The sequence below is a fragment of the Amphibalanus amphitrite genome, unplaced genomic scaffold (genome assembly GCF_019059575.1).
Source record: "Amphibalanus amphitrite isolate SeventyFive unplaced genomic scaffold, NRLGWU_Aamphi_draft 000303F_arrow, whole genome shotgun sequence".
NCBI lineage: Eukaryota > Metazoa > Arthropoda > Thecostraca > Balanomorpha > Balanidae > Amphibalanus > Amphibalanus amphitrite.
Window position 1 is genome coordinate 589,672 of NW_024881798.1, and position 25,066 is coordinate 614,737.

The 25,066-nt window shown below is 53.2% G+C and overlaps 1 protein-coding gene across 1 annotated transcript; it reads right to left on the reverse strand.

Moving 5' to 3' along the window:
* Positions 1-886: 886 nt before the first annotated feature.
* Positions 887-21,597, reverse strand: LOC122387920 (heat shock protein beta-1-like). The gene is made up of 5 exons (XM_043378577.1): positions 21,299-21,597; positions 20,388-21,000; positions 9,060-9,162; positions 7,617-7,709; positions 887-1,420 (listed from the first exon to the last, which is right to left on the reverse strand). Exons 2-5 carry the CDS (start codon positions 20,567-20,569, stop codon positions 1,226-1,228), a joined length of 573 nt encoding a protein of 190 aa, XP_043234512.1. The 5' UTR covers positions 20,570-21,000; positions 21,299-21,597; the 3' UTR covers positions 887-1,225.
* Positions 21,598-25,066: the final 3,469 nt, after the last annotated feature.

Consider the following 25,066-nt stretch of genomic DNA (forward strand, 5'->3'; position numbering starts at 1 on the left):
CCACCAGCTGATTCCACCAGCTGATCCCGCCAGCTGTCCGGCGCTGTCCGGTACGTCACGGCTCCGAGAGGCCCGGCTGGCAACAGACGGTCGAACTCGCAGTGATAGCCGGGGAACGCCCCATTCCACTGTATAAATGATAGGCCCACTTCTTGGCTGGAGGCAATGCGGTATCTTGGAAGTGTGGTGTGGGAGATTCTAGACGCAAACGACCTCTGATTGTTATTCGAGATGACGTCAAGTATCATTTATGATGTTAACGGGATGGTCCAGGCTTGGTTGCTATGGGGACTAACAACGCTAGCAGCTTCTGAGGAAATGAGTGACGCCACATAAACCGTGACTAAACTCTGTAGCAGAAGTTTTCATGAATCCTCATAAGGTTTAGCACATCGGCCTGATATCTCACCGTTTCATGTAGCTATCGGGCGGGACGTCACTCGGTACGTCAAACGACAAACCCGCGTCGATACCAGTGACATGTCACCGGGTTTATGAGCTAACCGCAAGATTGGTACCCGGAGAACAGTGTCGTGACTGCCGTGCTCCGTTACTCCGATGGGTCAATGTCTTCTCTCAGCTGACTGGGGTGGTTGTAACCACGTGTCACGTCACGTGAACACATGGGTGATAGAGTTTGAATATGTCAGGAACTCTTCTTCGGAAGGCATTTGCGTTTGATATTGCCGAGCGACGACCTGCTTCTCTGTTGAACGCCTCGATTAATCGAATGTTTCGCAGATCGTTGAGTCTCGTTGAAGTGAAGTGAAGTGATCACAGCATCGACGGCAACTGCGGGTACAGCGATTACCTGGACGACGTTGTCAGCGTTGTCAGTGCTATTTGTATCAGAATAGGATTCCTCTCGGTGTGACAAAGCCCAGACTGTCGACGTTCGTATTCGTATTCACATACATCAGCGACAAGGAGCCGGGCCCACTCCGCGTGAACGATAAAACGACATTTTGTGTTTTAATAAATTATTAAACGTACACATTTCACTATCACATTGTGCTACAATGAAATTCGGATTTAAGTCCGTTTGAAGCCGGGAGACGCGCGGCGGGGGTGCAGGGGTCTGTCTCGCTGGCGGCGGGCTGCAGCGCGCGGCGCCCGGCCGCCCGGCGCGGCCGGTATATGGCACCTGAGGTGGGCGGGGCGCAGCAGCCGCACGAGATTCGACACGGCGCCGGTAGGCGGCAGCACTGCGGCGGCGGCGGGGCAGCTACTGGTGAGTGATGGGGATGTGGCCGCTGCCGCCCTCGAGCGCCGGCAGCGGCGCCTCCACCGTCAGGATGCCGTCCTTGGAGAGCGACGACTTGATCATCTCCGGGTTGGAGCCCTGCGGCAGCAGGAACTCGCGGTTGTACTCGCGGTAGACGCTGCGGCTATCCGACTTCTCCTCGTGCTTGGCATGCACCTGAGAACGGACACAGGGGGAGAGGTCAGTCGATGGACTTCCAGTAACTGAACGGAGAGCTGAGCGAGACAGACGGAGCCTTGGCGTGCACCTGAGAACAGACAATCGGGTGGAGTTGTCAGTTGATAGACTTCTAGTACCAGGCTGGGCCCTGAGGGAGACAGACGGAGCCTTGGCGTGCACCTGTGGACGGGATACACGAGGAGAAGACGCTTCAGAAAACAAACAGCTGAAGGCGCTGAGCGCTGACAAGATGAGGCCGGCATCTCGAGGGATGTGGGCAGGACAAAGCCCAGCTGATAAATGTACCTACGGGGCTCCAGCTGAATGAGTGGGTGGGGAGGAAAAGGGAACCCTGCACGGCGGAAGTAAAAAGCGCGACACAACTGAACTGGGTATATCCACCGTCCACGTCATCAGCACTTGACATACATAGGTAAGCACTCAATAAAACAAGAAGCAGTTCGTCGTTCTAGACAGGTACCTAGAACCACGATTTTTGCATCCGCCAATAGCACGCGAATGCATCAATTTTCAACAAAATCGCAACACACATCGACATTTCTGAGCAATGGGTGATTTTAGTGTGTACATACAGTGTAGCATGCAACCTGTTGTTACTGGAGTACAAGTGACAGCGGATACACGAGCCAGGTGTGACCTGATTGCATCGTTTCTGCTGAATTTAAACTGTTTACGAACTTTCCTCAAGCACACCGACTCGACTCGACTCGATGCGCGCTTATTGAAGCACCCGTTGATGGAATTTACGGGGCCTCGTTCGACCATTCAGTACCGGAAAAATGTTCCGTGATATGATACACCAACATGTAACCTGCGAACGTCGTCTAGCCATTCATTCCCCACATAATAAAGAAACTCCCAAATCATCACGCTGCTCTGGAGTCTGACCCAGTCCAACTTATACAGTTACGAGACAATCGGCTCAAGGCAATCGACCGCTCCCAGTTGAAATCAATGACCGCGACTATGACGTCATGTAGCGTCAGGAAGGATGACGTCACCGCGTGTGACGAGAGACTGACTGCTCCTCGGCTCGCCCGCTGAGGTAGATGACATCACGGCAGGCGTCGGGCCCAGCAGTGTGACTCAGCGCCGGGTCAGCGGCATTGTGCAACCCTCAGGGCGTGGCGGCTCCGAATCGGCCGTCGGTGACAGGCCGGCACCGAATACCGATGAGAACAGGGCACCGACAGACCGGCGTCGAGAAGGGAGGGGGAGCGCGCCAGCAGGTCGAGGGTCAGAGGGTCCCCTGGGTGGGGCAGGGGAGTGGCGTCGGCTACTGGTAATCGGCACCGCTCACTATCGCCTTTTAACCAAAGAAAGGTGAGGGCTTAACGCTGATAAAATGCAATACTGATGATAACCTAGTAGACGATTTCGCGTTCCCTTGTGAAAACTGTCCTTTGTTGACTACAGAAAGCCACGATGACACTGTGACAGGAGCATTATTCAGCACAGCACTAACGAAAACAACAACTGCAGTTTGTTTTCGTCTCCCTGTCCTATCGGATCTGGCCCGAGTTCCGGTGTGGGCTTCATGCCAGTTTTCTCTTGATATTTGGACAGCCCGCTGGCAAGCTGGCCCGGGAAACACTATACCTATGGCCAAAATTCGGTTCAACAAATAGCATTCCGTTCTATTTGATTGCGTCGAACTGCGACTAAGCCAACATACTGGATGCTGGTTTAGATACGACAGTTGATTCCCGGCAGGGCTGCGGAGTCGATGGATTTTCGGCGACTCCGACTCCGACTCCGGCTTTCAAAAACCAGCTCCGACTCCGACTACGACTCCGGGCAGAATTGTCGACTCCGACCGACTCCAACTCCCGACTCCGACTCCGCAGACCTAGCAGGGCTGCGGAGTCGACAGATTTTCGGTGACTCCGACTCCGGCTCGGGTTTCTAAACTCGACTCCGACTCCGACTCCGACTCCGGTCACAACTGTCGACTCCGACCGACTCCGACTCCGACTCCGCAGCCCTGATTCCCGGCCTAATAAACAGGCGGTTCGCCAGACGCGCATGCTATTAGTCATACGATTAGTACCGAAAGTCATTCACGAGATACTAAAAACGGCTATCAGACCGAAAGTATGCCACCAGGAACGGCATTCTCACTGGGGAAAGGGGCCGGGTTGTAGCTCTCGTCTGCCTCAGTCTAACCACAGACCGCCCTTCGAGAATGACGTCACGCTGATCGGCTGTTCGATGTCTGGACCGGCACTTTTTGCCGCGTTTCCAGTGTCTGTGACGTGGCCGAATATGACGAAGAGTCATGCGGTGGGCTGGTCCGCATCCTGGCCATTATTTCCTTGAAACGTCTAACAATAAAAAATCGATGACAAGAATGTTCCACGCCCTTCAAGTCAATAAAGTAGCCGCATCTATTCCTTATCTTCCCTCACATTCGATAGCCATAAAATCTGCCGGGTTTACGTCAGTTCACATAGGTATCGCTCGGCCCCTCCTCGCTGAAGTCATATGGATGGAGCGATGGGGAGAGAGGAGGGGAGAGGAGAGAGGAGCGATGGTGACATCCGGGAGCAGGGCACCCATTTCCATTATCCACCATATTAGCGGCTGAAAACGAGCTGTTCTCAGTCGCCGCGCTCGTTCGTGACAAACTCGTCTAACTCAGCGAGTTCAGCTCAGCGGGAGGAGCACGAACGGGGTAGGGCGGGGCAGGAATCCAGCAGCGTAGGGGAGCGGGGCGAGACCACTGGAGACGACCACAGGAGGGCGGTATCGCGGTCACCTTTCCCAGCCCATCCCTGTCGACAGCGAGCTGTGACACCACGCTGACGGCCCACACCGATCCAGTCAGGATGAGTCATCAAACAGACAACGGTCCCAGCACCGGCGGCACACGACCCTCCTCCCCCCCCCCCACACACACATTCGGCCCGACGCCTGCCGGTCTGGTTAGGTGTGACGAGTGACGACCTTGGCCGTTACTCGATCCACCGGTGCGGCCCCGCCCTGTCACCGGGAACCATTAGCGACAGAATAGAGTGACCCGCGGCGCCGTCACCGACACCGGGCGCGGCTCTCACACGAGAGATCGACACCCATCAGCCGGCCGACACGGCGCTTTTTCTCTGTCCGGCCGCGTCCGTTTGTGAGTGTTGGTTCAGGGGAGAGAGCAGAGACCCGCCCGTAAACCAGCGGCCGGTGGAAAACGGCGGAGGGCGGGCCGGCGCCGGTCTCTCTCTCTCTCTCTCTCTCTCTCTCTCTCTCTCTCTCTCTCTCTCTCTCTCTCTCTCTCTCTCTCTCTCTCTCCCTCTCCCTCCTCTTTCTCTCTCACTCACTCACTCACTCACTCACTCACTCACTCACTCACTCACTCACTCTCTCTCTCCCTCTCTCTCTCTCTCTCTCTCTCTCTCTCTCTCTCTCTCTCTCTCTCTCTCTCTCTCTCCACCGGTCCACCACCCACGCACACTCTCCCTGTCCCGTCCGATTCTTCGTCGGGCCGCCACGAAGCGAGTAAGTGGGTGTCCGGAGATTTTAAACCCGGAGAAAGCGAGAGGACGCATGCGGAGACCAAGACCGTTCCTTCTCAGACCTAAGGCATGCCACAGCCAGCTCACAGATAAATTAGGCCACCACATGCAACCATTGGTAGTCAATTAATGGCTCAACTAATCACTGAGCGAATGAAGGCATCCATTTAGTTACGTAACGAATATTTGATGCCTGGTCGATGGTCATCGTAGTTACGAATCGTTACCCGCTACATCTATTGGAAACAAAAGAGAAACCCGATATAGCAACGTGACAGAGATTCGAATAGATTGACGACGCATATTTACTGAGTTGGTTTGGCTGCAACGGTCATAGAATATTCCGAACCAATTACAGCAAAAAGAGAGAAAAAACGAATCTCCAAAAAGACCTGTGAAATTTTACTAGCATCTTAACTGTAAGACCTGTGAAATTTTACTAGCATCTTAACAGTTGATCTTTAGTATAAAACATGCGGAGGACGTGTCCTATGAGCCACTAAACTCGTGGTAGCCGGGTGCAGCACAGCGGGTGCGCGCGATCAGTCCTGTTATAGAGTGCACCGCGGCGCTGTCCTGTCGACAGACGGGGTCACAGGTCGCGGGGTCACGTCCCTGCGACCCGTGACCGCGGGAGTTCGACCGAGCCTCTGCCGCCATCAGTCAGCATTCGCTCAGCGCGGCGCGGCGCCGGTCCAATGAATAATAACGGCAGAAGCGCCGCCATCAGAGGCGAGTACTACCCACGCACAGAATGGGACAGAGAAGTCGGCGGCTAGCGCTCGGTCAGACTCGTCACAGTTCAGCGTCCGGCAGCCATGGGACATGAAGGGGGACAAACGGCGACATCGGGCCTTCTTGGTTCGTGACCCCAGCTATCAGCCAATGAAGATAGAATAGGAAGTCAGACTGTGGTACTTTCCCAGTACCACGAAGCCAGAGCAAAACCACCTCATCTACGGCTAAATGCATCATGTCGTGTGGAGCTCCTTTGAAAACGGCGGCGGGTGATCACTCGTCCACCCTGAGCCCACATACTCCAGCGAACGAGTTACACGACGGGCCGACGTCAAACGAAGCCGGCGCGGTCTGAGCGGCTGCCAGCCCTGTGGCAGGAATGCCCGAGCTGCCAGCCTATGTGCCAGCCGGTGTCAAGACGCTGCAATGGGAGGGGCGGCAGAGAAAGGGGCAGGGTGCCTGGGGGATGGGATGGACAGACAGGCCGGGGAGGGGAGAGGGAGAAGCTCACCGGCGGGTGTCACACGATCTACCCCTCCCCCCTCCCCCACCCTCCCCATCGCTGCTGTAGCTAGAGCGAACAATAGAGCCGCCTCGGACAAAGGTATTGAGATCATTCGGAAGCGCCCGGCCCGAGACCCGCGACAGGCCGCCAGGTGCACGGGACTGACGCTGGTCGACGCCGAGCAGGCTGAATACGAGAGCAGGGTGTGCAGGAAACCGCAGCAGCACGAAGGTGAGGCGACAGGCAGGAGACGGCAGAATAGAGGAGGAATAGAGGTGAGGCGACAGAATAGAGGACGGAGCACGCTGCCCTGTATGGCACTATGTTCATTTTTTTCAAAACCGGTTTGGCTCCAATGACGTTCTTCGACTAAGCACGAGTTTTAGCCAGCGAAACGGCCAAAAACTGAACTTGAGAAAATCGAACGTCGCCTTATTTTAACATGTGAATTATTCCCGATAAATTCCATACGTGCTTTTTAGAACTAGACATTAGAACAGTGGTGATGTCATGCTGTGAAACTTTCATTGCAATGTAATGTATACCTACCATAAACAGAACCGTTTACTCGATTCTGACCACGGCAACAGTGAAAAATGAAGCTTTCCTAAAACTTGTCGACATTTGGTGCCACCGTAGGGACATTGGGAGCCAGCTGCCACCAGTGACGTCATCATAGTATGATGATTTTTGAAGATACAATTTCCATGTATTTACCGAACATAATTTGAAACTGAATATTTTACCGGTAAGAAATTATTGACCAGACGCTGATGTTGCCAAAACTCACGTGAGACCTTCGATAATGAACTTGAAGCCAAACCGGTTTTGTTTGTTTGTTTTGTTGGGATTAGGCCCTTTCGGTCTGGCAAGACCATTTCAGAGCCGGGAGGATAATAGGATAAAGGGGGAGACATTGGTCTGGGCAGGCACCCTAGTGAGTCGCCGGGGCTGAGCCCGTCCAGAGGACAGGCCACCCAGCCCCAAGGCACTCACTGCACCCGGCTACGGGGTGCGCTCCCTCGGGAGCAGCGGTTCCAAGGGAGCAGCCCGCATGAGATAAAGTTGCCTGTCCAGCCCGGAGGGGGGTTGCGGCGTGGAGGAGAAGGATTTCTGTATCCTGAGGGTAGAAGCACGGAAAGGTGGTGAAACCAGTTTTGAAATAAAACGAACTATAGCTGCCGTGTGCTGCGAACTTCAATGCCAGTACACGTCGAAGCTTGGTAAATAGTTAGGTAGGTTATCTGGAATCTATCAGTGAAATATCTTATCATTGCGCAAATAATCCAACTTCCTAGATCCTTTGACTCCAGTCGCATCGAAGAACCAAATGAACACAAAGAAATGGCGACAGGAGAGAAGTTACAAAAGCGCGCTCGTGTATCATACAATAGCGATTGTCTCGCTAGACCGGGATACTCACCAGGAGCTTGTTGTCGACGGTTTTGACGACAATCTCCTCGGGCTTGTACTGGCTAACATCGAAACGCAGTTTCAGCTGCTTCTGATCACCCTCCTGAAACGACGATGTGGGGAACGTCACAAAAACGAGCACACAACACAATGCCGCGCGAAGACTGAACACCTTAGACATTTGCATCAGTGACTGAGTGGATATGCATATTGGTGAATCTTCCCAGCTCTGAAGAAGATGGAACGATTACGGGCCTAATTAGAGGCACCTCGCCGGCTTCTAACGCATTGCGTTACAGTACGCGGCCTTCCTTTGGTGTGCTCACAGTGCCCACTGCGGCGCAGTCCATACCTCGGGCAGGTTAGGTCACTGAATTTCGGCTCTCAGATCGGTGGAAAGAGCGGGGAATCAATGGACATTAGACATCCGTCATCGGCTCACGCCGCGCTAGCTAGAAGTGAATTGCTGCAGAGGTTTTCGATTTTTTTTTTTGACATTTGTTTCCATTTGATGGGTCAGGAACAGGGAGCAGAAGCTAGTAATGCTCGGGAAAACTACAGGATGCAAGAGGAGATTCATTCTCCCCATTCTTAGCTAGCGTCCAGAACAACCTATGAGTGATCTGAGCGATCACCATCTCCTGACAAAACTGATTAATGGATCCCCTCCAGGGGCCATTTGGTGGATTAATTAACATTCAGTGATCACCACCAGGGGCCAGGCATTAATTCACGGTTTATCACGCAAATGCCATTTGAATATCGGGCCTTAATGAGCCGATGTCTCAATAAATCAAATAAATCACGAGCCGATAGCATGGCGTGAGATCACGTAGTTTCACACTCGCGAACTGACATAGGTAAATAGGATAGGACGTAGGTCCGTCATCTGAGAAGTTGATAGCGAGTTTAGGCTGTAATACATATGTACGTCCTGTATGAGGGGTGAACGCAGGTTGTAATGAAGGGCAAGCTCAGGTTGTACTACGTATGTACGTCCTGTATGGAGGGGCGAGTTCAGTAATACATACGTCCTGTATGAGGAGCGAGTTCAGGTTGTTACAAGGGGCGAGTTCAGGCCGCTATAAGGATGAGTTCAGACTGTATTACGTACGTCCTGTATGTGGGGCGAGTTCAGGTTGCGCGGTACGTACGCCCTGTATGTGGGGCGAGTTCAGGTTGCGTGGTACGTACGTCCTGTATGTGGGGCGGGTTCAGGTTACAATACGTACGTCCTGTATGTGGGGCGAGTTCAGGTTACAATACGTACGTCCTGTATGCGGGACAAGTTCAGGTTGCTATGAGGGGCAAGTTCAGGTTACAATAAGTACGTCCTGTCTGTATGAGGGGCGAGTTCAGGTTGTGTGATATGTACGTCCTGTATGTGGGGCGAGTTCAGGTTGCGTGGTACGTACGTCCTGTATGAGGGGCGAGTTCAGGTTACAATACGTACGTCCTGTATGAGGGGTGAGTTCAGGTTGTCCAGCCAGGTGGACGGGTCGGAGCGCGGTGCCAGACTCGATCCGGGGAAGCCTGACTGCTGCTGGGATGTGGTGCTGAAACAAAACAACAACGCACCGTCAGACGAGAACAGGCCATACAAATACCAGCAGCTGGTCAAGGTGGATCAGGTATCATGGTGCAGAGTATCATGGAGCACCACATCAGGGATATCGAGGGATATAGGTTTCGGGGAGGTGAGTATCAGCCAGTGTCGCGGCAATGCGCAATACGGGTGGCAACAGGGGTTTACGGCTATCTATGACGAGTGATATTTTAATCCAAGTCAGGTGAGGTGTGAATGGAAGGGTTGGGACGTAAATGAATATCCAGCCAGTCTAGCCTACACCACTAAGCCGTCTTCCCGAGAGAAAAGGTACGTACGTACCTTTTCTCTCGCCACTCTGACGGCCTTGCGCAGGCTGTCTGACATGTCCGAACCCGAGGAGCTAGCTGCATTGTTTGTCAGAAACAGCGAGGTGCACACGCGGACCACGAGGGCCAGAAACCAGCTCCATCTGCCGCGCATCCGAAACGAGTACGGGCGGAGGCGCTTTGCCTACAGGGCAGCTTCCCTCATGAACTCTCTTCCGTCCCATGTTTGTGATTGTCGCGGCAGTAGAAAGCAGTTTGGGGCTGCCCTCAAACGCCACATGCTCTCCAATGCCTGACTGTCCGATTTTTACACTGATGGTGTTGTGTTTAAGTGTTTGTGTGTGTGAAGTGTGTATGACAACCGTGCCAGCATTCTCAATTTAGTCGTCTCCTGTGTTCTATACTTGTATGACGAAAACATGTAATTGCCTCTTTATAGAGGATATGTTTGATATGTTCAATAAATAAATAAATAAATACGTAGTGCAGTGATATACAACACATCGTTTTGCCAATGAGATAAATGCACTGGTGATTCAGTCCTGTCTCGATAGGTGCTGTTAGATCGCTAAAAATGCGTTCGAATTCGCCTAGAGTCAAAGGGGTCGGGCCTCTTCAATGCTTCAATTAACCCGCGCCCCGTAGGGCTACCGGCGGACCTTACCACCCGTAGGGGGGGGGGGGCGTTTCGGCCCCCCTCCTAAGGTCTCGGAAATTTACAGGCCGATTTTCAAAATTCAAACGGCGTTCGAAAGCCCCACCGGGGAACTACCTTGTGACCAAATTTCATTGACCTAGGTCAAACCGATGACGTAACAGGTCAGGTCAAAGGTCAGATTTTCACCGTTCACAGTCATTTCAAGAAATGTGTTGTGAAATCGAGTAAATTGGTAAGTTATTGAAAACCATCGATGGTATATTGTTCGTCAAACACATACTTCGCTATCTGAGGTCACTGATACCAGGTCAGGTCACAGAGGTCAGGTCACTGGGGGTCACCTAGGGGTCACAATATGAAAGTGTCGTGTGATACATGTTTTATGGTCCATTTTACATGACAAATGCGATTATGTGGGTCAGGCAGCCTTTGGGGACAGCTTAGGTCACGTTTTGGTGAAGGTCAGGTCAAGGTCAGGTCAAATTAGGTCAAATTTCAAAGTTGATATTTTTGCATAAAATGGGTATCCATTCGATGCAGCTTGTCACGGGGAGTCCAATGGTGGTCTTTGTTTTGCCCTACGTGGTCTAGAATTGCCAAAAATTGAGTTTGAAAATTTGACGTAATCATTTTTGAACAGTGTTTTCGCTATAACTTGGTCAAAAAACGAGATATTGATCTGAAATTCGGTATGTAGATAGAAGACGGTAGGTACTATCACATATATTCCGGTTTTTTCGAAACTCAAAAAACCTTCTTGGATTTTTTTGGCTAATATATCCAAAAAATTGCATTTTTGATTTTTGGGGGTCAAAACTCAAAAATTTCAAAAATCCGAGATAGCAGTTTTGTAGCCCTGTCAATTCTACACCTTTTATGTTTCGATCATTTTTCTGTATCTTCAAAGTTGTAGGCCTGACAGCTCTTCTCGCGAAGGTCTTTTTTCGGTCGAAAATGGCAGAACATGACGTAATTCTGACGTCATTTGTGGCCAAACTATCATAGCCTCTGGAAACTTTTTTGGTCACAATGTGTAAAATTGATGCCCAGAGAGGTCCTGAAAGTTTGGTGGCGATATCTCCAGCCGTTTAGGAGATATCGACGGAAAAGGACAGGGGGGGGGCGTTTCGGCCCCCCCTACGGGGCGCGGGATGCCCTCAAATCAACCGCGGTCTGTCAGGCCGACTAACATAACAATGAACGAAACTCCAGAGAAGTGTGCATCTTATCAGCAGCAGCTGACCGTTCTGCTAGCATTTCACATAGTTGCGTCACCTTCCCACTCCCACCACCCCTCACGCCTGTGGGAGCATTGAGCAGCAGACGGTCTACCTCCCGGGCCGGCCCGGCGCGGTGCACCTCTCAGAGACGTGATTGAATGAGCGCCTCGCGCCTCATGCGGCTTCCCTGCGCCCGCCGCCTCCTCGGCGCCTCGGCACACACAAATGATGGAACGTCCGGGTCTCACAGAGGAGAGGCGGGAGCAGAGAGAGGATGGGAGCTGAGAATGACGTCGTCCACCGCTCTCTGAGACACACATCATCACGGGAGCGGCGGGAGGAGGATGGGTCACCGCGGGAGTGGCGATGGGAGAGCAGGGGAGCGATATGGGAAGAGGATACATCACGACAGAGGGGGCGTGCGGATATCGTCTGAGTGGTCCACGTGAGTCATCGCTGGGCGCAGCATGTGCTGAGCAGCATCTCATCGGCATAACTGCTGCACGCAAACAGCATGCTCAACATCCCGCGAATGATGGGCGGCTGTAAACCACTAAACGAGCAGCACTGATGCGTCCTGCAAGGCACTGAAACGAAGACCATAGTAGAACAAGAGCCCAGGCCTTTGCCTCGTCGACGTCGCCAAAAGAGCAGGATAATGCACCAGTTCGTCCAAAACTGACATCCCTTCACCATCCTATCACCGGCAGATATCAACATACAAGCGCCGCATGTCACCACACGCCCAGTGCACGTCGCATCAACACTGACAGCCGCCGACAGCCGCGTCTCTGGGGCGGCCGGCAGAGGTGTGCCGACAGCCTACGGCGCCCCTCCCTGCCCTGTGGGGCAACGCCACCGGCCGTCGGGACTCAGACAGGCAAACAAACGCTCGGGCGACCCGCCAGAGCGCCTCCGGCCGGCCGGCTAGCGGTGGCTCGGCGGTCGGATGGCGGTCGGACGGTGGACGGTCGGCGGTCGGGAGGTCGAGAGGTCGGCAAGCTGGGCGGGTCCAGCGGCCGTCCGGGCAGGGCGGGTCGTCCCGTCACGGCAGACGGTCAGTGATGGCCGCCATGTGTCACCCGCCGGCTCGGAGCGGTCCCGCACGCGACAGCACCGGTTCGTTTGAGGTCAACAGGTTAGAGTTACTGGCGACAGACAGTGGGTTTATATCAGGGTGGCGGTGGGGGGAGAGACAGCATCAGTCGCCAGGAGATTGCCGAGGATGAAGACTGACCATCCAAAAACAACAGGTCACTCTCGAGGTCAAGGAAAGGTGACAGGTTGAGTCCAGAGTCAGAGACCGAGACAGCGGGGTCGCCAGACGACCGAAACCAACAGATCCATTAAGTCAGTCCTAAGACCAGTCGGAGTATCGCCTGATGATGACGTGACATAACGTCAGCGGGCTCAGCCGGGCGCCCCTTTTGAGGCCCGCCAGACGCCCGGGGGCCACCGTCCGCCCGAAACGGTTGGTAGTCGTCAGAGCAGCGGTTTGTTGATTCGCAGACCGGCCGACTCGCCCGCTGCCGCCGGCACGGCTGTAAACACTCGCCCGGCTCCGCAGCCGGCCTCCACCAGACTTCATGAACGAAATGCCACAAAACTATCGGAATAACGCCGCGACTTTTTTTCTTCCAGAAAGTCGCCGCCACTGTTTCATATTGACAGTTTGCCCGCCGTCTTTCCTGGTCCCCTCGGCACGAACCGGGTGTTCATTGAGCGGCGGCGGCACGGCACGCCGGCCCACCGGCGCCAGGTATGGAAGGGTGGTGAGCTATCGATCGCCCGTGACGTCACTAAGGTGCATCGTGGCACGTGACGTCACGACCTGGTCCGGGACGCGGTCCGGGGCGCGCCCGAAGTTATCCGGTTGTAAACGACCAGCGTGCAATCGGCGCTGAGAGCTGAATTCCGCTCCTCTAACACCATGTAGCGCGTTTTGGTTCGGCACATTCGGTGAGCACTGGGCAGGGAAGGCGTTTTGGCTTGGACCAACCACCGACTTCCAGTATGAGCCGCACAGCCGCGGTGTTGAGCGTTCCTGGACCCCCAGTCGTTGCCGTGTTGTGTCGTGCGATGTCATTATTCGCGCCGCGCCGGTGCCGGGTGGGGTTACCTATTCGGGTCACGTGTGGTCACCGCAGGCGGCAGGGCCGGTTACAAACGTTTGCGACACACGACCTCCAGGCCGCGCGCGGCGTGACAACGTAACTGGCATGCACCGGCGTGGGGCCGCTCAATACAAGGTGCACGTGGCTAAATAATTCAGCGCTCCGAGTTCACGCTTAATGAGCTGTGAGTGCTTCAGAGCAGCGCAATGAGCGTTGAAGATATTTGGAGTATAATAGTTATTTTCCATGGAAAGGCAACAAAAAATATGTACTTGTAATGTACATTAATATGTAAAATAATGTTTAATATTACAAAAATATGTACATTAGCAGCTCATCAACCGCAAAGGTCACAGACGCACATCAAACTTTTCATTCAAGTGAACGGAAATCACTAACCCAATTGCCTACATCGACACTCGACAGCATCCGCTTCCAGCTACAATCACACAGCTAGACGAAATGCACACCGAATAGCAGCCAGCCGGTCCGGCTGGAATGCCCCACCAAACTGCTCTGGGGATAAGGAAGTGAGTCCGGTCCCGTATTAGGCATAACAGGTCTGCGATGCCGGCGATACTGTCCCTCTCCGATCTGACGTGGGCACGCCGAGACCGGTGGCGCCGCGCCGCTCAGAGGGCGACGAGCGGCTCGTCTGGCTCCAGCCTGCCTGCACGCCGCGCCGGCTGCCAAGAACCGTCGGCCGTTTGAGCTGCATATCCCGCCGGCCGGCCGGGGGCCTGTGAGCGGCAGACGGGAGATGCAGGGTGGGGCGGAAATACCCCTCCTCGTCAACCCGACCTGGCCTCGGGCGGCCGCAGGGCATCCCACAGGCACACGTGGCTGGCACTGAGAGAGGCGGCACATGAGTTGGCACCGCAACTCGGCGGTTTCCGACCAGAACCCACGGCGTCTTCGCGGCACAGTAGGTCGGGTGCCGCCACTGTCTGAATATGAACACCAGTCGCAGAGACCACAACTGAATGCTCCATGAAGCACGAACTTCCCCGCTCAGGTCAAGCGCAACGGGGCCACGTGGGTGCACGCATGAATCCTGCAGAATGCAGATGCCGCATACACGCACGAAACGTGCGGAACACATATGCCGCGGATAGCAGCCGTACAGCATTTAAACCCGCCGATCGCTGCATGATATTGCTCAGGAGCGGTGACCTAACGTCACTGTTCGGACCAAACCACCCCGAATATCTGATTGAGTGACGGATGGATCCCTGTCACAGCGAACCTTACCATCGTCATCCGGGTACCAGGCATGAGATCATGAATGTTCCACCCAGAAACGCCAACTCACAGCGCGAGCGGTTGACAGCCTGCGACAAACCTACCCAGCCTCCTGACCGGCATGACAGAGTCGTGACTGACCACAAATTGGGCTACGTGGCGACCAAATTCACACGGCGACCGCGATTTGCACATATCAATAACGGTGATCGGTCGGTGTCACTATCCGCACCATCTGCATCCCAGTTCTCCCGCGGCACCACCGTTAGCGTCACTGTTACCGCCGCTGTTATTGTCGCCGCCTAGTGATTCAGGTGAGCACCTATATCCTGTTCGCAGCGGTCTGCATCTCGACGATACGCGGCGCGTGGATTTCCAGGACCGTACCGACGAGCCGAGACAGTGAGCCGTTACCGAAGCCAGAGAGAGGAGGGAGCAGCGAGGGAGCCTCGCGTGTACCGGCACAGGAAGCTATAAATAGGCAGCCGGGCAGACGGCGACGGCCGGTTGGCGGAAGAAATAAACGACGGAAGAGCTGGTGCACCAACACGCGGCCGGTGGAACGCGCGATGGGGAAACACGGGACGGCGGCACGCGGTGGAAAAAGAGATGGCGATGAAAGAAGGAGACAGAAGGAGGAAGCCTTCAATCTCACAGGAAGTATTCATAGGATGCACCGTGTGATAACAGTGTAGTTACAATGCAGTGCAGGAAGAGGCACCCAGAGAGTCCTTCGTGATTCTCTGCATTTTGTGGTGAGATGCGACGGACGGTGGCCCTGTGACGCTTCACCACAGCTGTGATGCGTGCGTCATCACCTACTGTCGCGGGTGTCCGTCCACCTGTACTGTACCGCCTCAGTCACCCTCACACACGCGACACGACTCGCCCGCGGCACACCGCGAGCGTACACGTCGGAGACACCTGAGCGGAGCGGCGGAACGCGCTCGCCAAGGACACGGGTCGCGGCTAGGAGCAGGGAGCCGACTTGTGGAGCCTGCGAGAGGAGACGGCAGAGCACAAGGCATCCAGCGGCTCACACGGCAGCCGACAGCCCACCCACCGACAAACCTGACGTCAGCGAGAGAGAAAATGATAAACAAATAACGACACGTCAAACAATATGCTGACTTGTATCGGACGTCTGTCACCGCCAAATGCACATGGTGGAATAATGTTGATAAAAATGGACAGCCAAACAAGCCCGGCACCCGTTGCTGGTGAGGATAAGCCAGCTAAACCCGAGCTCGGGCGCTCACCGTGCAGCCGATATCATGCGATGTGCAGTGAGCACATGCCACGTCATAACAGCGAACATCCGTCGCGGCATACCTCAGCCCAGCTTCATAAAAACACGGCGACTGGTGCCGTGCTGGCGGCAACACCGGCAGGCGGCAGCGAACGATCAGACATGTAATGTCAAACATTGGCGACATCTACGGCGCAGCGGAGTGCCGATAACTGAGGCACCAAACGAAATGGACATGCACGAAACATCGAGTGGAAAAGAAACTCAACCAAAACCGAATAAGATGCAAATGGAGCCAAAGAAGTGGAGCATAGCTCCTACAACTCAAGAAAATTTGATGCATCGAATCTACACACCGACACTTCTAGAAAACTGCGAACATCGAGCATCCAGAAAATAAAAATGAATCTATATACAACGACCATCCAACAGAAAGCTGACATCAATCACCGATCAGACTCGAAGCGTCCGGTCGGCGGCCTGAGCCCGCATGCTCCGCGGCCTGTCCCGGCACCGGGCGTTACCTGGAGCTGCGAGAGGCCGATTGGGAGGACGGAGCGGAGGGACGCTCGCCTCCTCCGGCGCTGCACGGCGTCCCGCTGCCCTGCCGTGTCGCCGTCCGGCCGGCCGGCTGCTCGGTCCGGCTGGCCGCGCCGGCAGGGGAGGTGCTCGTGTGCCGCATGGTCAGCTCGGTGGTCATCCGGCTGCCGCCGGCGGACGGCGGAGGACGGCGCGTCGCCTCGCCCGCCGACGCCGGGTCCCGCCGCTGCCGGCTGAAGGTCTCCGAGGTCTCCCGCTGGTGTTCCTCCTCCTTACCGTCAACCATCCGGTGGTACTCGGAGGTGCGACTCCTGAGAGCGCGCAGCGGCGTCCGGCAGCGTGCGAGAGACAGACGGGATCAGGCGGCTGATTGGGCACTGCGCGACCGGTTAGTCTAGGTTCAGGCAGTGGGGCGCACCTCAGGGCATGGAATAGATCTGAGACACGCAGACATCGGACAGGCTGGATGGTGGAGCAGGCTCACTTACAAGCATAATCACTTCGGCATGGCGTTGTTTAGGAACCCTAATGAAATCAACCAAAGAAATCACTCGACGTTAAAGGGACCCTCCCACCTTAACATTAGTTTTGAGTTGAGATAGCCAAGTTTGCGGCCAGGCTCAGAAACCACCATATATCCTGGTCGCAACCCCCGCAGCTTTATGGTGTTCAAGAAATTTCTTCCCTTTACTTGCAGGGTGGGACCAGCGTGGTCCCTATCTCTTAACCATTACGGGAATCTGATGACGTCATCAGGCTTTCGAACGTCCGTTAAATGTTTGACTAAAACGTTTTGTAGCACGCGGTGGTATATGCTGCTTTGCGCGCAACAAATGCCGCACTTTCAAATAAAGTCGCTAGGAACAGCGGAGATCGCAAAAAGTAAACAAAAGTAAAAGTCTAATATCTTGAAAACCGGCGAATATTTTTCGATGAAATTTTGTAGATATTCGTTTTTGCTCTTTCTGAACCGAGCGACATCACTTTCATGCCAATTCATTAACTTTTTTGAAGGTGGGAGGGTCCCTTTAACGACTGCGGCGAAAAACAGTGCAGACTGCAGCGAAAAAGACTACAGACTGCAGCACACAGTAGTCACCGTGATTGACCGTCACGCCGGGCAGTCACGGTGAACCGTCACATCACGACACGCCGCGCCGTGCGGGGAGCGTCACGGACGGCGAGCAGACGGACAGACAGGCAGACGGACTGACGGACAGACGGGCGGACGGACGGACGGACAGGCGGAGAGCGCGTGAGAGAAAGGTCTGGAAACGCCCGGCCGGTCGGCGGAGCGAGTGCCACCGCCGACACGACACGACTCCGTGACGTCATAGCCACAGGGTGGGGCGCGGCAGAGGATGAACAGGTATGCGCGCAGCATGACAAGGGCGGGTAGAGGAACGGGGGAGAGCAGAGGGTCAGTGACTTCCTATCGGGGTTTAGTTAAAAGGAACTCACTATTCTAACTTATTGAAGCCATGTATGAACTGCTTATGAAGAACAAGCTAAAAAGACAAAAAGGAACACAATGGCACATTTTCATGGGCTAAGTAATTGTGATTTAATCAACCCAGCTCACTGCGTGATGTTCCTACAGTGATGCGATGCTGCGCCTACGGCATCCCCCTATATCATGGGCCATGCCGAACATTCACGAGATGATGTCCCAATCATTGAATGAAGCCAGTTTGAGGCCCCAGTGCAGAGTCACGGCCTCAGTCCAGGCCGGTGCAGCAATTCGCTGCCGTTCCGTGACTCATTTGATTACATACCCGTCGAACAAGTATCATCTAGGGTCATTCTGGATCGCAAACTGCCTATTAGGCTGTGTGAGGCGGCCTCCGCTAACACAGTCGTGACATCATGGAAGGTCGTGGGCCGGGGCGGCTTCTCGAGAGGTCTCTCCATGCTCTCCTGCATATCCCAACGTCACTCGCCCGCGCGCCTAGCAGGGGAAAGGGGCACTGGGTGCGCCAAGGCTCCGCGCCATGCCGTCCAAGGAGTTACTTATGTAAGTCACCGTGTTCGGTCGCGTTTCGTACACTGCCATGTCTCATAACAATGTAGGGAGACCAAGAAGCGGCCCATCGTTCCAGACATACCCTTTGATGGAGTGACTGACAGCAGTGAGCAGAACTTGGTCAGACAGGGTGCGCTTAAACTTCGTCTCGACACATGGACCACTTATTTATCTCTGATGCACCGGTGGCATGACCTGTTCACCTCGTCAGAGACAGTTTGACCTCCCCTCTGACCGGTCGACCTATCGGTCGGTAGGAAGGCAGCACGCCTCATCCGTACATACAATGGACCACTAATGAACCGGCTGTCCTCTCGCTCGGCGGGGCGGCAGCGTTTAGCGGCGCTCGGCTCAGCTGCTTGTCGAGCTACTCTTGTCCGATCGGCACACGACCTGAGTGTCTCCAGGGAAGTGGAGGGGCTTCACCTGTCGGATGTTAGAGGACTTCACCCACGACGTTCGTAAAGTCAGACGAACGTCAAAGACGCATGTTGGTGGCCGGGCGCTGACGTGAGTTATTGATTAAGCAACTAGACGAGAAAATTAAATTTCATGTCTTATTGTAAAGGTAAGTGACGCACAAATATTCATCGGACGGCACCAACAGTCATTAGGTTAAAACCAAACTACACGTTTCGCTGAGGAAAACCCTAAGAATCGTGTCGTCTATCATGCGGTCAACACTCAACAAGATTGGATTGTGCCTGGTGCGAATACCGGCAGGAAATAAACATGTCTGCTCATTCAAACTGCAGGTGAGAACTTCCTCTCTTTTACAATCGTGTATAATACCCACTTGAGCCTACTACAATGGAATAAAATAACGGTCAGTAGTATGCAATCCAATTCAGACACGGCGGTACCAAAGGAAAACAAACGCGTAATCCTCTGTAATGCAAATCGCGAGCCACGCGAGGGTCCGACACGCCACATAGCCAGCCGCTGGCACTGAGCGAGGCGTTTTCACACCACTGAGCGGCTCAGCGAGACGTTTCTCCTTATTAGTGAAGCCCGTTCTGTATATGTTACAAACTGGCAACTGGCACGGGTCCGGTCGCGGGGACCAAGTAGAGCGAGAGCACGTAAACACGCGTGTTTTTGCCGCCGGAACACGAGCAGACGACGTTATGAAAGATTTACGGCTAGAGAAACACATCAACCGAATGTGGGTTCGGACAAAGGGGTGTTTCGAGCGGTGCTCTGACCATAACGGTCTGCAGGCCACCGAATAGAACGGAGCAGATAGCCAGTATCTCGTCGCCCGTGTCTGCAGGATGGAGAGGAGAAACGGCGGCGCCGTATCTAGCTGCCCATCCCCTGCCGGGGTCGGCGCAGCGGGACGGTCGAACAAAGACGGTCTACCCCTTCGGTGCCCGTACCGCCCCTGCCGACGGAGGGGAAGCCCGGCAGGGGGCCGTTACGACCGGCACCGGCCGAGGGGGGCGGGGCGCGCCACTACCAGAATCGATCTCCGACGACCTCGACATCGGCCGACGGCGGCGGCGGCCGTCGGCAGAGGCCATGGGCGGGGGCGGCGCGGTCGGGCAGTGGCCGCCGCACCGAGCCGAGCAGACGCGCCTGCCGCCCGCCGGCTCCTGGCAGGGGTGTTGGCAGCCGTGCCGGCCGCCGCCGCCTGGCCGCGTGCCACCCACCGGCGGCCGGCCGGGCACCGACCAACCGACCGGCCGACCGGGCCGGGCGGGACCGCGGCACGACCGGGGTCACAGCCACATTCCGCCAGCCGCCGCCGGCCTCCACACAGCCACCGTCCAACGACAAAACACAGCACAGCACGGCAAGGGAGTGAGGGCAAGGCGATAGCGTCAAAAGGCACCGGATCAGTGCCGGTCCGTCCCTTACCTGGAGGTGATTGAGCTCTGTCCCATCGACGGCATCTCGCGGCTGATGAGCTCCGAGCGGAACTTGTTCATCTCATCCTCCATCTTGCGCATCTCGGCGTCGAACCGCTCGCGGATGCTGCTGAACTCTGTGTCGATGATGCTGAAGTCGCCCATTTTGACGGGGATGTTACGCTTGGCCATGGCTGCTGCTGGTGGCACTGCTCTGTCTCGCGCTGCACACGGCCACACCGCTCACCCTCCGACCGTCGGCTGTCGAGTGCGCCAGCCGCCACCTCGACGCCAGCGCCGCCGCCGCCGCCGGCCGTGGCACGGCGTTGCGGCGCTCCGCTGAGTGACGTCATCGCGCGAGGGGCGGCCGCCGCCGGTCCAGACAGGGGCGGGGCACTGGCCGAATCGCTGGGGGAGGGACGCGCCGCGCGGCCGCTGGACGGCTCGGGCGAGCGGGAAGCGCTGCAACGGCGCGGCCGGCGCGGAACAGTAGCGCGGTACGGCAGACAACAGGAAGCCGTAAAGAAGCATGTTGGAAGTCGTTGGTCCGGAGGTGGCGTGCATCCAGTCAAGTTTCCAGCTGAGGGCACTTGGCGCAGGTGTCCAGTCCAACGTCCATAGACCTAGGGAATAAAAGGCTTTAAATTCACGATTCGTCATATGTCATGCTAGTTGCCACACACATTCGATATAATAACATAACAAGGTCAGAAGGCAAAGATCAAGAAACGATGCAAGTTTGGCTCGGGCATTCAACGAAGGGGAAAAATGACATCACGGCAAATGATAAGATAATGAATAATGGAGAACCCGACATGAACAGTGACCAGTCACAGCAGTATGAGTAGCCTCCGGCCCTCCGCTCTTCATTGCATTGCACTCCATTCTATTTTTACGGTTTAACTGCTGTGCTGTGCTTACCGTGGCTCCTTTATAAGCCGCATTCTTTTCACCGTAAGGCATGAATATACCAAATTTTGAAAAATTTAAGCCTTACATCAAATTGTATCAATAAATTGAATGCATTGGAACCAATCTGTTGAATCACCGCCAATCGTCCGTATGCGGCGGTTGTTGCGCAGAAATGACAGCCAGCAGACGAAATCGTGTTCCTTCGATGCACTTCAATGATACTTCTCCTATTCTTCTGACCAATCGGTGAGCCGCTGCTGAATTTCACCGTGTTGATACGGTCGTCAAGTTAGATGTAAGTGAATCCTAATCACGGTCGTCAAGTTAGATGTAAGTGAATCCTAATCTATAATCTAAGATTCGGAATCAGGTGAGCCCCTACGATTTGGACCAAACTTGGTCAGTGGATACTACGTAACGTCCTGATTACGATGCACCCAAAATCTAAGCTCGGCCCGCCATATTTACGAAGTTACGGATGTTTGAATTTCAAGGTCATTCGGGAGAGCCCCTACGATTTCCGTCAAAATTTGTGTACGGACACTCTAGATGCTCCTCATTACGAATATCACAAAATTTAAGCTCGGCCCGCCATATTTACGAAGTTACGAAGGTTTGAATGTCAAGGTCATTTGGGTGAGCCCCTACGATTTCCGTCAAAATTTGTGTACGGACACTCCAGACGCTCCTCATTACGAATATCGCAAAATTTAAGCTCGGCCCGCCATATTTACGAAGTTACGGAGTCACAAAGTTACGGAATTTCAAGGTCATTCGGAGAGCCCCTCCGATTTTCGTCAAAATTTGTATGCGGACACATTACATGCTCCTCATTACGAATATCGTAAAAGCTAAGCTCGGCCCGCACTATTTCAAAAGTTACTGACGTTTGAAACTCACTGAAATTCAAACATCTCTAACTTTTGAAATAGTGCGGGCCGAGCTTAGCTTTTATGATATTCGTAATGAGGAGCATGTAATGTGTCCGCATACAAATTTTGACGAAAATCGGAGGGGCTCTCCGAATGACCTTGAAATTCCGTAACTTTGTGACTCCGTAACTTCGTAAATATGGCGGGCCGAGCTTAATTTTGCGATATTCGTAATGAGGAGCGTCTGGAGTGTCCGTACACAAATTTTGACGGAAATCGTAGGGGCTCACCCAAATGACCTTGAAATTCAAACCTTCGTAACTTCGTAAATATGGCGGGCCGAGCTTAAATTTTGTGATATTCGTAATGAGGAGCATCTAGAGTGTCCGTACACAAATTTTGACGGAAATCGTAGGGGCTCTCCCGAATGACCTTGAAATTCAAACATCCGTAACTTCGTAAATATGGCGGGCCGAGCTTAGATTTTGGGTGCATCGTAATCAGGACGTTACGTAGTATCCACTGACCAAGTTTGGTCCAAATCGTAGGGGCTCACCTGATTCCGAATCTTAGATTATAGATTAGGATTCACTTACATCTAACTTGACGACCGTCTACGTAACTTTTGAAATAGTGCGGGCCGAGCTTAGCTTTTACGATATTCGTAATGAGGAGCATGTATAGTGTCCGCATACAAATTTTGACGAAAATCGGAGGGGCTCTCCCAATGACCTTGAAATTCCGTAACTTTGTGACTCCGTAACTTGAAAAATATGGCGGGCCGAGCTTAACTTTTATGATATTTGTAATGAGGACGATGTAATATGTCTGTATACCAATTTTGGCGGAAATCGTAGGGGCTCTCCCAAATGACCTTGAAATTCAAACCTCCGTAACTTCGTAAATATGGCGGGCCGAGCTTAACTTTTGTGATATTCGTAATGCGGAGCATCTAGAGTGTCCGTACACAAATTTTGACGGAAATCGTAGGGGCTCTCCCGAATGACCTTGAAATTCAAACATCCGTAACTTCGTAAATATGGCGGGCCGAGCTTAGATTTTGGGTGCATCGTAATCAGGACGTTACGTACTATCTACTGACCAAGTTTGGTCCAAATCGTAGGGGCTCACCTGATTCCGAATCTTAGATTATAGATTAGGATTCACTTACATCTAACTTGACGACCGTATCCTAATCTATAATCTAAGATTCGGAATCAGGTGAGCCCCTACGATTTGGACCAAACTTGGTCAGTGGATAGTACGTAATGTCCTGATTACGATGCACCCAAAATCTAAGCTCGGCCCGCCATATTTACGAAGTTACGGATGTTTGAATTTCAAGGTCATTCGGGAGAGCCCCTGCGATTTCCGTCAAAATTTGTGCACGGACACTCTAGATGCTCCCCATTACGAATATCACAAAATTTAAGCTCGGCCCGCCATATTTACGAAGTTACGGAGGTTTGAATTTCAAGGTCATTTGGGTGAGCCCCTGCGATTTCCCTCAAAATTGGTATACGGACATATTACATCCTCCTCATTACAAATATCATAAAAGTTAAGCTCGGCCCGCCATATTTTTCAAGTTACGGAGTCACAAAGTTACGGAATTTCAAGGTCATTCGGAGAGCCCCTCCGATTTTTGTCAAAATTTGTATGCGGACACATTACATGCTCCTCATTACGAATATCGTAAAAGCTAAGCTCGGCCCGCACTATTTCAAAAGTTAGAGATGTTTGAATTTCAGTGAGTTTCAAACGTCAGTAACTTTTGAAATAGTGCGGGCCGAGCTTAGCTTTTACGATATTCGTAATGAGGAGCATGTAATGTGTCCGCATACAAATTTTGACGAAAATCGGAGGGGCTCTCCGAATGACCTTGAAATTCCGTAACTTTGTGACTCCGTAACTTGAAAAATATGGCGGGCCGAGCTTAACTTTTATGATATTTGTAATGAGGAGGATGTAATATGTCCGTATACCAATTTTGAGGGAAATCGCAGGGGCTCACCCAAATGACCTTGAAATTCAAACCTCCGTAACTTCGTAAATATGGCGGGCCGAGCTTAAATTTTGTGATATTCGTAATGAGGAGCATCTAGAGTGTCCGTGCACAAATTTTGACGGAAATCGCAGGGGCTCTCCCGAATGACCTTGAAATTCAAACATCCGTAACTTCGTAAATATGGCGGGCCGAGCTTAGATTTTGGGTGCATCGTAATCAGTACATTACGTACTATCCACTGACCAAGTTTGGTCCAAATCGTAGGGGCAACTTTTGAAATAGTGCGGGCCGAGCTTAGCTTTTACGATATTCGTAATAAGGAGCATGTAATGTGTCCGCATACAAATTTTGACGAAAATCGGAGGGGCTCTCCGAATGACCTTGAAATTCCGTAACTTTGTGACTCCGTAACTTGAAAAATATGGCGGGCCGAGCTTAACTTTTATGATATTTGTAATGAGGAGGATGTAATATGTCCGTATACCAGTTTTGACGGAAATCGCAGGGGCTCACCCAAATGACCTTGAAATTCAAACCTCCGTAACTTCGTAAATATGGCGGGCCGAGCTGAAATTTTGTGATATTCGTAATGAGGAACATCTAGAGTGTCCGTACATAAATTTTGACGGAAATCGCAGGGGCTCTCCCGAATGACCTTGAAATTCAAACATCCGTAACTTCGTAAATATGGCGGGCCGAGCTTAGATTTTGGGTGCATCGTAATCAGGACGTTACGTACTATCTACTGACCAAGTTTGGTCCAAATCGTAGGGGCTCACCTGATTCCGAATCTTAGATTATAGATTAGGATTCACTTACATCTAACTTGACGACCGTAGATTTTCTATTCCTGACGTCACTTTATTTTGTAAGCAGTGGTACTGCGAGCGTCTCGTG

What these genes read in the sequence shown, in the direction of transcription:
- LOC122387920 (XM_043378577.1), bottom strand. Translation starts at nt 20,569, where the DNA reads ATGGCCAAGCGTAACATCCCCGTCAAAATGGGCGACTTCAGCATCATC. An exon ending in ACTCACCCCTCATACAGGAC is followed by an intron (nt 7,710 to 9,059) that starts GTACGTATTGTA and finishes TCGTCGTTTCAG; the next exon opens with GAGGGTGATCAGAAGCAGCT. An exon ending in CCGTCGACAACAAGCTCCTG is followed by an intron (nt 1,421 to 7,616) that starts GTGAGTATCCCG and finishes GTCCGTTCTCAG; the next exon opens with GTGCATGCCAAGCACGAGGA.